Source organism: Macaca fascicularis, chromosome 15, assembly GCF_037993035.2.
Source record: "Macaca fascicularis isolate 582-1 chromosome 15, T2T-MFA8v1.1".
Classification (NCBI taxonomy): domain Eukaryota; kingdom Metazoa; phylum Chordata; class Mammalia; order Primates; family Cercopithecidae; genus Macaca; species Macaca fascicularis.
In genome coordinates, this window is record NC_088389.1 from 3,548,037 (window position 1) to 3,564,388 (window position 16,352).

A 16,352-nucleotide genomic window follows, 5' to 3' on the forward strand; every position below is an offset into this window, starting at 1 on the left:
TGACTTCCTCTCTTCTATCTGAATACCCTTTATTTCTTTCTCTTGCCTGATTGCCCTGGCCAGAACTTCCAATACTGTGTTGAATAGGAGTGGTGAGAGAGGGCATTCCTTGTCTGGTACCAGTTTTCAAAGGGAATACTTCCAGCTTTTGCCCATTCAGTATGATGTTGGCTCTGGGTTCGTCATAAATAGTTCTTACTATTTTGAGATATGTTCCATCAATACCTAGTTTATTGAGAGTTTTTAGCATGAAGTGGTGTTGAATTTTATTGAAGACCTTTTCTGCATCTATCCAGATAATCATGTGGTTTTTGTCATTGGCTCTGTTTATGTGATGGATTACATTTATTGATTTGTGTATGTTGAACCAGCCCTGCATCAGGGATGAAGCCAACTTGATCGTGGTGGATAAGATTTCTGATGTGCTGCTGGATTTCAGTTTGCCAGTATTTTATTGAGGATTTTTGCATCGATGTTCATCAGAGATACTGGCCTGAAATTTTCTTTTTTGTTGTTGTGTCTCTGCCGGGGTTTGGCATCAGGATGATGCTGGCCTCATAAAATGAGTTAGGAAGGATTTCCTCTTTTTCTATCGTTTGGAATAGTTTCAGAAGGAATGGTACCAGCTCCTCTTTGTACCTCTGGTAGAATTCGGCTGTGAATCCGTCTGTTCCTGGGCTTTTTTCGGTTGGTAGGCTATTAATTACTGCCTTAATTTCAGAACTTGTTATTGGTCTTTTCAGGGATTTGACTTTTTCTGGTTTAGTCTTGGGAGGGTATATGTGTCCAGGAATTTATCCGTTTTTTCTAGATTTTCTAGTTTATTTGCACTGAGGTGTTTGTAGTATTCTCTGATGGTAGTTTGTATTTCTGTGGGATCAATGGTGATATCCCCTTTATCATTTTTTTTTGTGTCTATTTGACTCTTCTCTCTTTTCTTCTTCATTAGTGTGGCTAGCAGTCTGGTTTGTTAATTCAAAAAACCAGCTCCTGGATTCATTGCATTTTTTAAGGGTTTTTCATGTCTCTATCTCCTTCAGTTCTGCTCTGATCCTAGTTATTTCTTGTCTTCTGCTAGCTTTTGAATTTCTTTGCTCTCGCTTCTCTGGTTCTTTCAATTGTGATGTTTGGGTGTCAATTTCAGATCTTTCCAGCTTTCTGATATGGGCATTTAGTGCTATAAATTTCCCTCTAAACACTGCTTTAGCTGTGTCCCAGAGATTCTGGTACATTATCTCTCTGTTCTCATTTGTTTCAAAGAACTTCTTTGTTTCTGCCTTAATTTAGTTACTCAGTAGTCATTCAGAAGCAGGTTGTTCGATTTCCATGTAGTTGTGCAGTTTTGAGTGAGTTTCTTCATCCTGAGTTCTAATTTGATTGCACCGTGGTCTGAGAGACTGTTCGTTATGATTTCCGTTCTTTGGCATTTGCTGAGGAGTGTTTTACTTCCAATTACATGGTCAATTTTAGAATAAGTGCTATGTGGTGCTGAGAAGAATGTATATTCTGTTGATTTGGGGTGGAGAGTTCTGTAGATGTCTATTAGATCTGCTTGGTCCAGAACTGAGTTCAAGTCCTGAATATCGTTGTTAATTTTCTGTCTCGTTGATTTGTCTAGTATTGACAGTGGGGTGTTAAAGTCTCCCACTATTATTGTGTGGCAGTCTAAGTCTCTTTCTAAGTCTCTAAGAACTTGCTTTATGAATCTGGGTGCTCCTGTATTGGGTGCATATATATTTAGGATAGTTAGCTCTTCTTGTTGCATTGATCCCTTTACCATTATGTAATACCCTTCTTCGTCTTTTTTGATCTTAGTTGGTTTAAAGTCTGTTTTATCAGAGACTAGGATTGCACCTCTTGCCTTTGTTTTGCTTTCCATTTGCGTGGTAAATATTCCTTCATCCCTTTATTTTGAGTTTTTGTGTATCTTTGTACATGAGATGGATCTCCGGAATACAGCATACTGATGGGTCTTGACTCTTTACCCAATTTGCAATCTGTCTTTTTATTTATTTATTTTTTGAGATGGAGTTTTGCTCTTGTTTCCCAGGCTGGAGTGCAATGGCGTGGTCTTGGCTCACTGCAGCCTCTGCCTCCTGGGTTCAAGTGATTCTCCTGCCTCAGCCTCCCAAGTAGCTGGGATTATAGGCATGTGCCACCATGCCTGGCTAATTTTGTATTTTTAGTAGAGATGGGGTTTCTCCATGTTGGTCAGGCTGGTCTTGAACTCCCAACCTCAGGTGATTCACCTGCCACAGCCTCCCAAGGTGCTGGGATTACAGGTGTGAGCCACCACGCCCAGCCCAGTCTGTGTCTTTTAATTGGGGCATTTAGCCCATTTACATTTAAGGTTAATATTGTTATGTGTGAATTCAATCCTGTCATTATGATGCTAGCTGGTTATTTTGCCTGTTAGTTGATGCAGTTTATTCATAGATAGCGTCGATGGTCTTTACAGTTTGGGATGTTTTTGCAGTGGCTGGTACCGGTTTTTCCTTTCCATGTTTAGTGCTTCCTTTAGGAGCTCTTGTAAGGCCTGGAGGTGACAAAATCTCTCAGTATTTGCTTCTCTCTAAAGGATTTTATTTCTCCTTCGCTTATGAAGCTTAGTTTGGCTGGATATGAAATTCTGAGTTGAAAATTATGTTCTTTAAGTATGTTGAATATTGGCCCTCACTCTCTTCTGTCTTTTAGGGTATCTGCAGAGAGATCTACTGTTTGTCTGATGGGTGTCCCTTTGTGGGTAACCCGACCTTTCTCTCTGGCTGCCCTTAACGTTCTTTCCTTCATTTCAACCTTGGTGAATCTGAAGATTATGTGTCTTGGGGTTGCTCTTCTCAAGGAGTATCTTTGTTGTGGTCTCTGTATTTCCTGAATTTGAATGTTGGCCTGTCTTGCTAGGTTGGGGAAATTCTCCTGGATAATATCCTGAAGTGTGTTTTCCAACTTGGTTCCATTCTCCCCGTCACTTTCAGGTACATCAGTCAAATGTAGGTTTGGTCTTTTCACATAGTCCCATATTTCTTGGAGGCTTTGTTTGTTCCTTTTCATTCTTTTTTCTCTAATCTTGTCGTCATGCCTTATTTCATTAAGTTGATCTTCAATCTATCCTTTCTTCTGCTTGATCAATTCGGCTATTGATAATTGTGTATGCTACATGAAGTTCTCGTGCTGTGGTTTTCAACTCCATCAGGTCATTTATGTTCTTCTCTAGACTGGTTATTCTAGTTAACAATCCCTCTAACCTTATTTCAAGGTTCTTAGCTTCCTTGCATTAAGTTAGAACATGTTTCTTTAGCTCAGAGGAGTTTGTTATAACCCACCTTCTGAAGCCTACTTCTGTCAATTCGTCAAACACATTCTTTGTCCAGCTTTGTTCCCTTGCTGGCAAGGAGTTGTGATCCTTTGGAGGAGAAGAGGTATTCTGGTTTTTGGAATTTTCAACCTTTTTGCATTGGTTATTTCTCATCTTTGTGGATTTATCTGTCTTTGGTTTTTTTTTTTTTTTTTTTTTTTTTTTTTTTTTTTTTGAGACGAAGTCTCGCTCTGTGGCCCAGGCTGGAGTGCAGTGGCCGGATCTCAGCTCACTGCAAGCTCCGCCTCCCGGGTTTATGCCATTCTCCTGCCTCAGCCTCCCGAGTAGCTGGGACTACAGGCGTCTGCCACCTCACCCGGCTAGTTTTTTTTTTGTATTTTTTAGTAGAGACGGGGTTTCACTGTGTTAGCCAGGATGGTCTCGATCTCCTGACCTCGTGATCCACCCGTCTCGGCCTCCCAAAGTGCTGGGATTACAGGCTTGAGCCACCGCGCCCGGCCTGTCTTTGGTTTTTGATGGTGACCTTCGGATGGGGTTTTTGTGTGGACGTCCTTTTTGTTGATGTTGATGCTATTCCTTTCCGTTTGTTAGTTTTCCTTCTAAAAGTCAGGTCCCTTTGCTGCAGGTCTGCTGCAGTTTGCTGGAGGTCCACTCCAAACCCTGTTTTCCTGGGTATCACCAGCAGAGGCTGCAGAACAGCAAAGATTGCTGCCTGTTCCTCCCTCTGGAAGCTTCATCCCAGAAGGGTACCCTTCAGGTGTCAGCTGGAGCTCTCCTGTATGAGGTGTCTGTTGACCCCCGATGGGAGGTGTCTCCTAGTCAAGAGGCACGGGGATCAGGGACCTACTTGAGGCAGTCTGTCCCTTAGCAGAGCCCGAGTGCTGTGCTGGGAGATCTACTGCTCTCTTCAGAGCCGGCAGGCAGTGATGTTTAAGTCTGCTGAGGCTGTACCCATAGCCGCCTCTTCCCCCAGGTGCTCTGTCCCAGGGAGATGGGAGTTTTATGTATAAGCCCCTGACTGGGGCTGCTGCCTTTCTTTCAGAGATGCCCTGCTCAGAGAGGAGGAATCTAGAGAGGCAGTCTGGCTATAGCGGCTTTGCCGAGATGTGGAGGGCTCCACCCAGTTAGAACTTCCTGGAGGCTTTGTTTACACTGTGGGGGAAAAACCGCCTACTCAATCCTCAGTAATGGTGGACGTCCCTCCTCCCACCAAGCTCGAGCACCCCGGGTAGACTTCAGACTGCTGTACTGGCAGCGAGAATTTCAAGCCAGTGGATCTTAGCTTGCTGGGCTCTGTGGGGGTTGGATCCACTGAGCTAGACCACTTGGCTCCCTGGCTTCAGCACCCTTTCCAGGGGAGTGAACAGTTCTGCCTCGCTGACTTTCCAGGTACCACTGGGGTATGAAAAAAAACTCCTGCAGCTAGCTCGGTGTCTGCCCGAATGACTGCTCAGTTTTGTGCTGGAAACCCAGGGCCCTGGTGGTGTAGGCACCTGAGGGAATCTCCTGGTCTGCGGGTTGCGAAGACTGTGGGAAAAGCATAGTATTTGGACCAGAATACACCATTCCTCACAGCTTCCCTTGGCTGGAGGAGGGAGTTCCCCGACCCACTGTGCTTCCTGGGTGAAGTGATTCCCCACCCTGCTTCGGCTTTGCCCTCGGTGGGCTGCACCTACTGTCTAATCAGCCCCAGTGAAATAAGCCGGGTACCTCAGCTAGAAATGGAGAAATCACTCGTCTTCTGTGTTGGTCTTGCTGGGAGCTGCAGATTGAGCTGTTTGATCTTGCCAGCCACCTTCCTCCTGCTTTCTTCACCTTTTTCATGATAGTGTCCAGCTTAAGAAGGAAGTCTTATTTTTCCTGCTGCTTACAGAGCAGTTTCACCTGTTCTGCCTGGTGGGAAAGGCCTCTTCCCATCGGACCCCATTGTGAGTCGTGGCTGGAGCCCCGTTCTTCCTGCGGGGCTTCTCTTCTTGCCTGCTGGTCCTTAGGAATGAGGAGTCAGGAGTGCTAGGAAGCAGCTGTAGCTCCAGTTCACTCTGGGATGAGACATAGCCGGGGAGGGGGGCCTAGTAGTCCTGGGCCCGCTCTGTACCTCTGAGGCTGGGGAGTGTCTCTGGTCTGATACAGTATTACGTGGGGCCCTGTGCAGTGGGTCCTACTGCCAGCTGTTGGGTAGTGGTGCCTGCTGAAGCCCTATGGCCAGGAGAAGCCAATACTCAGATGCAGAATGCAGGTCTGCTCTTGGAAAAGTGAATTGCTGGCCCTTCCAGGCTGCAAGGGGTCTATTGTAGTTACCTTGCTGTCAAGTGGTTGGCTGGTCTTCTCAAGGACGGTGCCATATTAGGAGTCAGCACTGGTCTTGGCAGGTCTGTGCTCTTAGTCTCCATACCTGCCTACCTCTAGCTGCTTCATGTGTGTGCCTGTTGTCCTGGCCTGAGAGTGGCTGATAGCAGAGTTTGTCTGCATTCCCAGTTGACCCACTGTTAACTGTGCCCAGGCTTTCCCCTTTTCCATCTGTGGTCGTCAGGGGCCCTTGTGTGGCTGTAGAGAGGAGTTTAGTGGGCTGCTGGTGCCCTGGTGGCGGCTCTTGCAGGCTCGGTCCCAAGGCACAACCCCGTCTTACAGGTGCACTTGGCCTTATGCCCTGGAGTGAGTGGCAGAACCCAGCTTGTGATGGGCAGTTCTGAACACACTGTCAGCAGGCGTGCAGTGCCCTGTGCACATCAGGGGCTGTTGTTAATGTCACGTGATTCTCTGTGGCTCTAGAGTCCCAGAATCTTGCGTCGTGCTCTCCCACCTGACTTGCCAGAGACTCCTGTGGCGTGTTCTCCCTTCACTGATACCTGTAAGGCCGTGGGGTGTGATGTCCCCTCCCTTTCCCAGTGCATACTCATCTGTGAACGTAGCTGGTGGTCCCTCTGGGAATGACTGGGGAACCATTGCCATGCATGCTCACCTTAGTGTTGCTGGTCCCAGAGACGGCATTGTTGGGAGGAAATACAGACACAAACAGTCTCACAGCTATTCATATGCATGTGGCAGGCACAGAAGCAGTGACTTGCTGAATAACTGGAAATAGGGACTCATACACCCTGCGTCAGCAGGGAGAGGCAGGGAGAGAAGAAGCTTGTATGGGAAGGACAAATCAGTTTCCTCAGGAAAGGCAGATAGGTTCGTAGGGTAGCAGAACCGAAGGGAGCCGAACTGAGTAGAAAGTGTGTGGCGATGTGTGTCTGCAGAACGGGTAGAAAGTGTGTGATGATGTGTGTCTTAAGAATGGGGTAGAAAGTGCATGACAATTTGTGTCTGTAGAACAGGGTAGAAAGTGCGTGGTGATGTGTGTCTGCAGAACGGGTAGAAAGTGTGTGGTGATGTGTGTCTCAAGAATGGGGTAGAAAGTGCGTGATGATGTGTGTCTGTAGAATGGGGTAGAAAGCGCATGACAATTTGTGTCTGTAGAACAGGGTAGAAAGTGCGTGGTGATGTGTGTCTGCAGAACGGATATAAAGTGTGTGGTGACATGTCTCTGCAGAATGGGTAGAAAGTGCGTGGTGACGTGTGTCTGTAGAACAGGGGAGAAGGTACGTGGTGACGTGTGGCTACAGAATGGTAGAAAGTGTGTGATGACGTGTGTCTGTGGAACAGGCAGAAAGTGCTTGATGTGTGTCTATAGAATGTGTGTCTGTAGAATGGGTAGAAGGTGCGGGTTGATGTGTGGCTGTAGAATGGGTAGAAAGTGCATGTTGATGTGTGGCTGTAGAACGGGTAGAAAGTGCATGATGACGTGTGTCTGTAGAATGGGGTAGAAAGTGAGTGATGATGTGTGTCTGTAGAACGGAGTAGAAAGTGTGTGATGATGTGTGTCTGTAGAATGGGTAGAAAGTGCATGATGACATGTGTCTATAGAACCAGTAGAAAGTGTGTGGTGTTGTGTGTCTGTAGAACAGGGTAGAAGGTACATGGTGACGTGTGTCTGTAGAACAGGGTAGAAGGTACATGGTGACGTGTGTCTGTAGAACAGGGTAGAAGGTACGTGGCGATGTGGCTGTGGAATGGGTAAAGGGACGTGGTGACGTGTGTCTGTAGAACAGGGTAGAAGGTACGTGGCGATGTGTGGCTGCGGAATGGGTAAAGGGACGTGGTGACGTGTGTCTGTAGAACAGGGTAGAAGGTACATGGTGACGTGTGTCTCTGTAGAACAGGGTAGAAGGTACCTGGCGATGTGTGGCTGCCGAATGGGTAAAGGGACGTGGTGACATGTGTCTGTAGATGCACATGGGCTTTTCTGGGTACTTTTGGGCAGGAAGTCTGCCCCAGAGGGGATTTTGGCACCTCTCCTTCCGAAGTTTCTGCCCCTGGTCAGATAAGAGAAGCTCTGAAAAAGCTGTTTTTTGAGTCTGTTGGATAGCAAATGTCAAAATAATTTTTTTATTTTTCTTTTTTAGACAGGGTCTTGCTTTGTCACCCAGGCTGGAGAGAAGTGGCATGATCTCAGCTCACTGCAACCTCCACCTCCTGGGTTCAAGTGATTCTCCTGCCTCAGCCTGCTGAGTAGCTGGGATTACAGGTGCACACCACCACACCTGGCTAATTTTTGCATTTTTTAGTAGAGACAGGGTTTCACCATGTTGGCCAGGCTGGCTAGAACTCCTGACCTCAGGTGATATGCCCACCCTGGCCTCCCAAAGTGCTGGGATTACAGGCGTGAGCCACCGCGCCCGGCCATCAAAATAATTTTTATGCCACTAGGGTGTAATTTGGATCCATCCAGCATGGCATACTGAATTCCAGTGGGGGTGCAGCGGCCCTTAGCATCCAGTCATCCTTTCTTGGTTTCTTCTCATGGGATAAGCACACCAGTGCCCTTGTTGGCTCTGCATTTTGTGCCTAGTGAAACAGTTCTCAATTCTGTGACTCTGCTGACCAGGCCCCATGGCTGCCCCTCCAGCCTTGCCATTCACCATAGTCACTGCGGCCACCTGGTTTCTGATACCTCCGTGAAGCCTCTCACTTTGGAACTCTGTCTCCCTCTTGCCACAGTGATTGCTTCCCCACCCATCCAATCATTGCTTCAGACATCCCTGGTGTACTGAAAGGGGCGACCGCAGGGCTGCCTGGTGCTGCTGTGGGTACCCTTCTGACGGGCACGCTCCCCATGCTTCTGCTGTGTGTGTGTGTGTTGGGGGGTGCGGGGGGTCCTGGCCCCTCCTCTGCTGTCCCGTGGCAGTTACGGTACTTCTCCCTTACTTGGTAAGGGCCATCATCACTCCGTTCCTGCCAAATCCTGTGCTCAGGGGTCCTCCCAAATGGACACATTCTTCCTCAACCCGCTCCCTTGACAGAGGCCCTGAGTCCAGCACCTCACAGCCTCCCCTGGCTGCTGAAACTGGCTGGCTACACCCCGCAACTCCACAGGGTGGGTGGGTGTGTGGCCCTTTTCTCCCAGGCAAGGGCTTTGTTGGATATCACCCTGGTTATAGGCCTGGTGACCGGGAGGGAAGATGGGCACAGGTCCTATTGAAGATTAAAAGTGTATATATTTAAGGTGTACAGCATGATGTTTTGATACACGTATACAAAGTGAACTGGTTACCACAGTCAAGCTAGTTAACGTCTATCTCTTCACATAGTTACCTTTGTATGTGGTGAGAACACTTACAATCTCTCAGCAGATTTCAAGTATACAACACAGTACTGCTAACTATATTCCCATGCTGCCTTACTCACCTTAAAATGGAAACCTGGTACCCTTTGACCATCATCTCCTTATTCCCCTCACCCTCCAGCCCCTGGCAAACACTTCTCTGCTTAAGTTCTACTTTTTAGATTCCACATACACTTGTGATCAAGCAGTGTTTTTCTTTCTGTGTCTGGCTTATTTACTGTACATAGTATCTTCCAGGTTCATTTGTGTTGTCACAAATGACAAGACTTCCTTCTTTTTTGAGGTTGAGTAATATTCCATTGTATGTCTCTGTATAGCACAATTTCTTTATTCATCTGTTGACAAACGGATTGATTATGTATCTGGGCAATCATGAGTCGTGCTGCAGTAAACATGGGAGTGCGGATAACTCTTAGCGACATTGATTTCATTTCCTGGATATATACCCAGAAGAGGGATTGCTGGATCATATGGTAATTCTATTTTCAGTTTTTTGAGTAACCTCCATATGTTTTTCAGAATGGCTATGCCAATTTGTGTTCCCACCAACAGTATACAAAGGTTCACTTTTTCTCCACATTCTCCTCAATACTCATCTCCTGTCTTTTTGATAATAGCCATCCTGACAGGCGTGAGTGATGCCTTATTGTGGTTTTGATTTGCATTCCCTTTGATTGGTCATGTTGAGCAGCTTTTCACATACCTATCGGCCACCTGTATGTCTTCTTTGGAAAAAATGCCTATTTAAGACCTTAGCCTGTTTTTTATTTGGGTTATTTGTATTTTTGCTGTTGAGTTGAGTTACTTATGTATTTTGGATGCTAACCCCTTATCAGCCATACTGTTTGTAAATAGTTTCTCAGTCTGTGGGCTGCCATTTCGTTTTGTTTGTTTCCTTTGCTTTGCAGAACCTTTTTCATTTGGTGTCGTTCCTGTGGTTTATTTTTGTTTTCATTAGTTGTGCTTTTGGTGTGATAATCAAATAATTGCCAAGGCTAATGTCAAGGAGCTTGTTTCTCTAGAGTTTTACAGTTTGAGGTCTTAATTAAATTAATTACTCTTAGTTTAAGTCTTCAGTCCATTTTGAGTTGATTTTTGTATATGGTGTGAAATAAAGGTCCAGTTTCATTCTTCTACATCTGGTTATCCAGTTTTCCCAACAACATTTATTGGAGGTACTACTATCCTTTCCCCATGGTGTATTTTTGGCACCTTTGTCAAAGATTAGTTAACCATATATCTCAATTCTGTTTCTTTGGCTTGTGTCTGTTTTTATGCCAGTATGATACTGTTTTACTATAGCTTCGTAGTATAATTTGAAATCAGGAAGTGTGATGTTTCTACCTTTGTTGTTCTTTCTCAAGATTACTGTGGCTATTTTGGGTCTTTTGTGGTTCCATACAGATTTTAGGTTTGTTTTTCTGTTTTGGTGGAAAATGCCATTGGGATTTTGATAGGGATTGCAGTGAATTTGTAGGTCATTTTTGGTAGTATGGACATTTTGACAATATTACTTCAATCCATGAATATGGGATATCTTTACACTAATTTTGTTGTCTTCAGTTTCTTTCATCAGTGTTTTATTGTTTTCAGTGTACAGATCTTTTAGTCATTGGTTATATTTATTCCTAAGTGTTTGTTCTTTTTGATGCTATTAAAAATTGGATTGTTTTCTTGATTTCTTTTTTAGATAGTCAATTGTTAGTGTATAGAAATGCTACAATTTTTTTTTAATGTTGATTTTGTATCCTGCAACTTGACTGAATTTGTTGATTAGCTCTAACACTTATTTTATGGAGCCTTTAGAGTTTTCTGTGTATAGGACCTTGGATCTGCAGTGAAACAATTTTATTTCTTCCTTTCCAATTTGGATTTCCTTTTTTCTTTCTTATTTATTTATTTATTTATTTTGACTAATTTATCTGACTAGAATTCCCAGTACTGTGTTGAACAGAAGAGGTAAGAGTGGGCATGCTTGTCTTGTTCCAGATCTTAGAGGAAAAACTTTCAGTTTTCCCCCATTTATTATGGTACTGACTGTGGGGTTTTCATAAGTGGTTTTTATTGTGAGGAGGTAAGCTCATTCTATAACTGTTTCGTGTAGAGTTGTTTCTTGTAAATCATGAATAGATGTTGAACTTTGTCAGATGCTTTTTCTGCATACCATTGAGATGATCTTGTGGTTTCATCTGTAATTCTGTTAATGTGTTCTGCATTGATTTGCCTGTGTTGAACCAACCTGACATTCCAGGGAGGAATTCCACTTAATCATGGCGTATAATCTTTTGATGTAATGTTGAATTTGGTTTGTTAGTATTTTATTGAGGATTTTTACATCTGTGTTAATCAGAGATATTGGCCTGTAGTTTTCTTTCCTTCTGGTGTCTGTGTCTGCCTTTGGTATCAGGGTGATGCTGTCTTCATAAAATGAGTTTCAAAGCGTTTTCTCTTTTTTGGAAGGATTTAAGAAGAATTGGTAGAATTCAGTAGTGAAGCCATCTGGTCCTGGGCTTTTTCTTTGTTGGGAGGTTTGTGATTATTGCTTCAATCTATTTATTACTATCTGTTTGGGCTTTAGATCTTGCTTCGATCTCTTTGTTTATTACTATCTGTTTGGGCTTTAGATCTTGCTTCGATCTCTTTGTTTATTACTATCTGTTTGGGCTTTAGATCTTGCTTCGATCTCTTTGTTTATTACTATCTGTTTGGGCTTTAGATCTTGCTTCGATCTCTTTGTTTATTACTATCTGTTTGGGCTTTAGATCTTGCTTCGATCTCTTTGTTTATTACTATCTGTTTGGGCTTTAGACCTTGCTTCGATCTCTTTGTTTATTACTATCTGTTTGGGCTTTAGACCTTGCTTCGATCTCTTTGTTTATTACTATCTGTTGGGGCTTTAGACCTTGCTTCGATCTCTTTGTTTATTACTATCTGTTGGGGCTTTAGACCTCTTCTTTGCTCAGTCTTCATAGATTGTATATTTCTAGAGAGTTATCCGCTTCTTCTGCATTATTCAGTTCGTTGGCATGTAAGTGTTTGTAATAGGCCCTTGTAATCATTTTTATTTCTGAGGCATCTATTATAATATCTCCTTTTTTATTTCTGATTTTGAGTCTTCTTTTTCTTCATTAGTCGATTTTATCTTCACCAACTTAGTTTTGTTGATTTTTTTCTATTGTTTTTCTCTATTTGATCTATTTCTGCTCTGGTCTTTATTATTTCCTTCCTTCTGCTAACTTTGAGCTTAGTTTGTTCTTCCTTTCCTAGTCCTTGAGGTATGAAGTTAGGTTGTTATTTAAAGTCCTGCTTCTTTGTTAATGGAGGTGTTGATTGCTACAGAATTCCTTTTTTTTTTAAATTAAAAAAAGAGAGATGGAATCTCACTATGTTGGCCAGATGTGTCTTGAACTCCTGGCCTCAAGCAGTCCTCTCACTTCAGCCTCCCAAAGTGCTGGGATTACAGGCGTGAGCCACTGCGCCGGCCAAGACAGCGTTTTCAACGTGTTGGCCAAGCTGGTCTTGAACTCCTGACCTCCAGTGATCTACCCGCCTCAGCCTCCCAAAGTGCTGGGATTATAGGTGTGAGCCCCTGCGCCCGGCCTTCTTGCTGTAATTAATTTTAGGTTCATTCCGTTGTGGTTGGAAAAGATACGTGACATGATTTTGATCTTCTTAAATTTTTTATGACTGGTTTTATGACCTAACATGTGATCTGTGCTGGAGAACGGGCCACGTGTGCTTGAGAAAAATACGTCTTCTGCTGCCGTTGGGTGAAAAGTGTGTGTGTCTCTGTGAGGTCGTTTAGTCTGGAGCGCTGTGTAAGCCTTCTGTTCTTTGTTTTTGTCACTGTTAAATTTCCTGTCTGGGTATTCCATCCATTATTTAAAGTGGGGTATTGAAGCCTTCTGCTATTACTGTATTTCTGTTTCTCCTTTGAGATCTGTCAGTATTGCTTTATATATTTGGGTCTGATGTGGGAACACAGATACTTACAGTTGTTACAGCTTTCTGTTGAATTGACCCTTTGTCATGACGTAACGACTTTTTTGTCTCTAGAGACAGTTTTTGACTTAAAGTCTGTTTTGTCTGAGGTAAGTATAGCCATTCCTGCTTTCTTTGGGTTACCATTCTTACACATGGAATATCTTTTCATCCCGTCACTTTCAGCCTGTATGTGTTCTTCACTCAAAAGTGAGTTTCCTGTAGGCAGTATACTGTTGAATCGTTTAGCTGCTCTCTGTCTTTTGATTAGTGAGTTGAATCCGTTTTTATTCGAAGTAATTATTGATAGGAAAGGATTTCCTTTTTCTATTTTGTTAACTGTTTTGTCTATCTAACAGTTCTTTTGCATGTCTTTGTCTCTTGCTGTCTTCATTTGTGTTTTGTTGTTGTTTTTGTGTTTAATGGTCTTTGTTTTCCCTTCTCTTTTCCTTTTGTGTAACTTGCATAGTCATTACCTGGGACTTACATAAAATACAGTTGTCTGTTTTATGATGGCAACTCACCTTCACTTATATGCTAGACCTCTCAGCTTTTACCTCCCCCTTCTACATGGTGTGCAGTTAATGCCACCATTCACAGCTATTTATGTGATCGTTAACATAACTTGTTATTTATTTATTTATTTATTTATTTATGAATGACAGATTCTCACTCTCACCCAGGCTGGAATGCAGGGGCACAATCTCAGCTCACTGCAACCTCCGCCTCCAGGTTCAAGTGATTCTCCTGCCTCAGCCTCCTCAGTAGCTGGGACTACAGGTATCTGCCACCACGCCCGGCTAATTTTTGTATTTTCAGTAGACATAGGGTTTCACCACGTGGCCACGCTGGTCTTGAACTCCCGAACTCAGGTGATCCACCTGCTTCAGCCTCCCAAAGTACTGGTGTTACAGGTGTGAGCCACCATGCCTGGCCAATTTATTGTTATTTTAAATATTTTTGTCTTTTACCTTTTTTTCTTCTTTAGGACAAGGTCTTACTCTGTTGCCCAGGCTGGACTGAAGTGCAGTGGCTTGATCATTGCTCACTGTAACCTCAGACTCCTGGGCTCAAGCAATCCTCCCACTTCAGCCTCCCAAGTAGCTGGGACTACAGGCTTGTGCCACCACGCCTAGCTACCTTTTTTTTTTTTTTTTTTTTTTTTTAGTAGAGATGAGGTCTTGCTGTCTTGCCCAGGCTAGTCTGGAACTCCTGAGCTCAAGTGCTCTTCCCACCTCAGCCTCCCAAAGTGTTGGGATTACAGGCATGGGCCACTGTGCCTGGCCTCTTTTAACTTTTATAATGGAATTAAAAGTGATGTATCTACCACTGTTAGGGTAATACAGTATTGTGTTTGTGTCTGTATATGTCCCTTGACCAGTAAGTTTCATATTTTTTATGCTTTTGTGTTGCTATTTAGTGTTCTCTTGATTCAGTATGAAGAATTCCTTTTAGTCATTCTTGGAAGGCAGGTGCAGTGGTGATGAACTCCCTCAACTTTTGTTTGTCTGGGAATGTTTTTTTTCCGTGTTTCTGAAGTATTGCTTCGCCAGATATAATGTTCTTGGAACATTATATCTGAACACCCATCTGAAAGGAAGGGTTTTTTCCCTTCCTTTCAGCATTTTGAATATATCATCCCATTTCTTTCTGGCCTGAAGGTTTCTGCTGAGAAATCTACTGATAGTCTAATGAGGGTTCCCATGTATGTGATGAATCACTTTTCTCTTGCTGCTTTCAGAATTCTTTTTGTCTTTGACAATTTGATTATACGTGCTTCGGGGGGCACATGTCATCTTGAGAGAGAGGGCTCTGTATCATCTAAATATGGGGCCAGCAGGGATGCTGGCCCTTAACAGGGAGGGGAGCCCTCTTCTGTAGGCTCAGAGAATTTTAGGTAATCTGAGAATCTGAGGTTCTCCAGGCCTAGAAGTTTGTATGCCACGAGTCATAGTCTCTTTCCTTCCCATCTAGGGTCTAACCTTGGCCTTGCAGCCTTCTTGGGTTGGGGGTTTAGCTTCCCTGGCAGCCATTCATTTCTGGTTCCGGCCCCTGGCTGCCAGAGAGCACAGCTCAGTGCCCTTGGCTTTTGGTCACATTGCTGCCTCTCAGCCTTCTTTGTCTTTTCCCTAGACCATCTGCAGAGCTCAGTGCAGCCGCCACCCCCTCGTCCTTACACTTCCTGCCTCCATGTTCACAACACATCACCTAGTGGGTGCTCTCCCACTGGTCCCCACCACTGGTCCCCACCATATGGCCCCACCTCTTGCCTTCTTGAGCTGCTCTTGGCACCACCTCCCATAGGTTAGTTCTCTGGGAAGCAACCTTAGAGACAGAGTCACTGTTTGGGGCTGACCGTTTGGGAGAGAGGTGGGTGAGCAGGCATGGGCCAAGAAAGGGAATGGCGCCCAAGCCAGGCTCAGCACCTCACCTGACCCCCAGGGGCTGGGCTGAAGGGACCCGCCAGAGCAGCTGCCCACGTGCTGGGCCTAGATAAGTGCCCTTCAGACCCTGCCTCGGCCCCTTGCTGACTGGGTGGCTCTCTGGAGCTGAGCCCCAAGCCTTCTCCCAGGAGCCTGGGTGGTGGCGTCTTGTCTAGCACCAGGATTAGTGAAGGTGGCATGTGGTTTTGGAAGCAGCTCACCAGTGGAGTGGAGGACTTTTGTGCGGGTGCTAGACGATGACCAAGACAGAGCCCATCAGCTGGGCTTACGTTTCCTCTCAGTTCTTCTTCTCCTCATGTGTGTTGTGTCTTTTAATTTTAGTATTTATTTTGGTACAATATTTACAGTACTTATTATTGTAGAATGCATTTGTTAAACTTGAAACCAGTTTTTTTTTTTTTTGGCAGAAGTTTGGTTTCAAGAAAAGGTTGAGTTGGTGCTTATAAAAGCTGCAAGATTTTTCTGTGCTTTCAGTTAGTGTTGTAAGTAACGATGCAAAAACACTATTTCTGCAGCTAAAACAGTGTTACACCAGAAAAGCAGCCGGCCTCCTGTACCTATCTCCAATGCGACCAAACGCAGTTTCCTAGGCAGCCCTGCTGCAGGGACCCCGGCTGACCTGCAGCCCCCCGCGCAGCTGCCGGCGGACGGCTGTCACAGGCACTACCTGCACCCTGAAGAACCTGAATACCTGTAAGTCTGTCTGTCTGCTTTCAGAATCAATTCACCATCGTGTGTCCCTATTTCTGTTACTTTAAAATATTAATTGAAGTTACCTTTTTTAACATAAGCAATCTGTAGTAGCTTATGAAAGGTTTTCTTTCTGCCACTGCCCTTCTGGCCACTCGGTCCCCTCTGCAGAGGCCGGGAATGATACTAGCAGGAAATTCCTTCAAGGATGTGTACCTAATTCTAACATTGTTTATGGAACAGGTGTTTTTCT

The 16,352-nt window shown here is 44.4% G+C and overlaps 1 protein-coding gene across 27 annotated transcripts in view; it reads left to right on the forward strand.

Moving 5' to 3' along the window:
- Positions 1–16,352, forward strand: part of CAMSAP1 (calmodulin regulated spectrin associated protein 1) — a 100,883-nt gene that overhangs the window by 62,998 nt on the left and 21,533 nt on the right. For all 27 annotated transcript variants that reach the window (XM_074016037.1, XM_074016023.1, XM_074016022.1 and 24 more), the window contains one exon: positions 15,925–16,102. In XM_074016037.1, the coding sequence (XP_073872138.1) occupies positions 15,925–16,102 (178 nt within the window). The remainder of the gene's footprint in view (positions 1–15,924; positions 16,103–16,352) is intronic.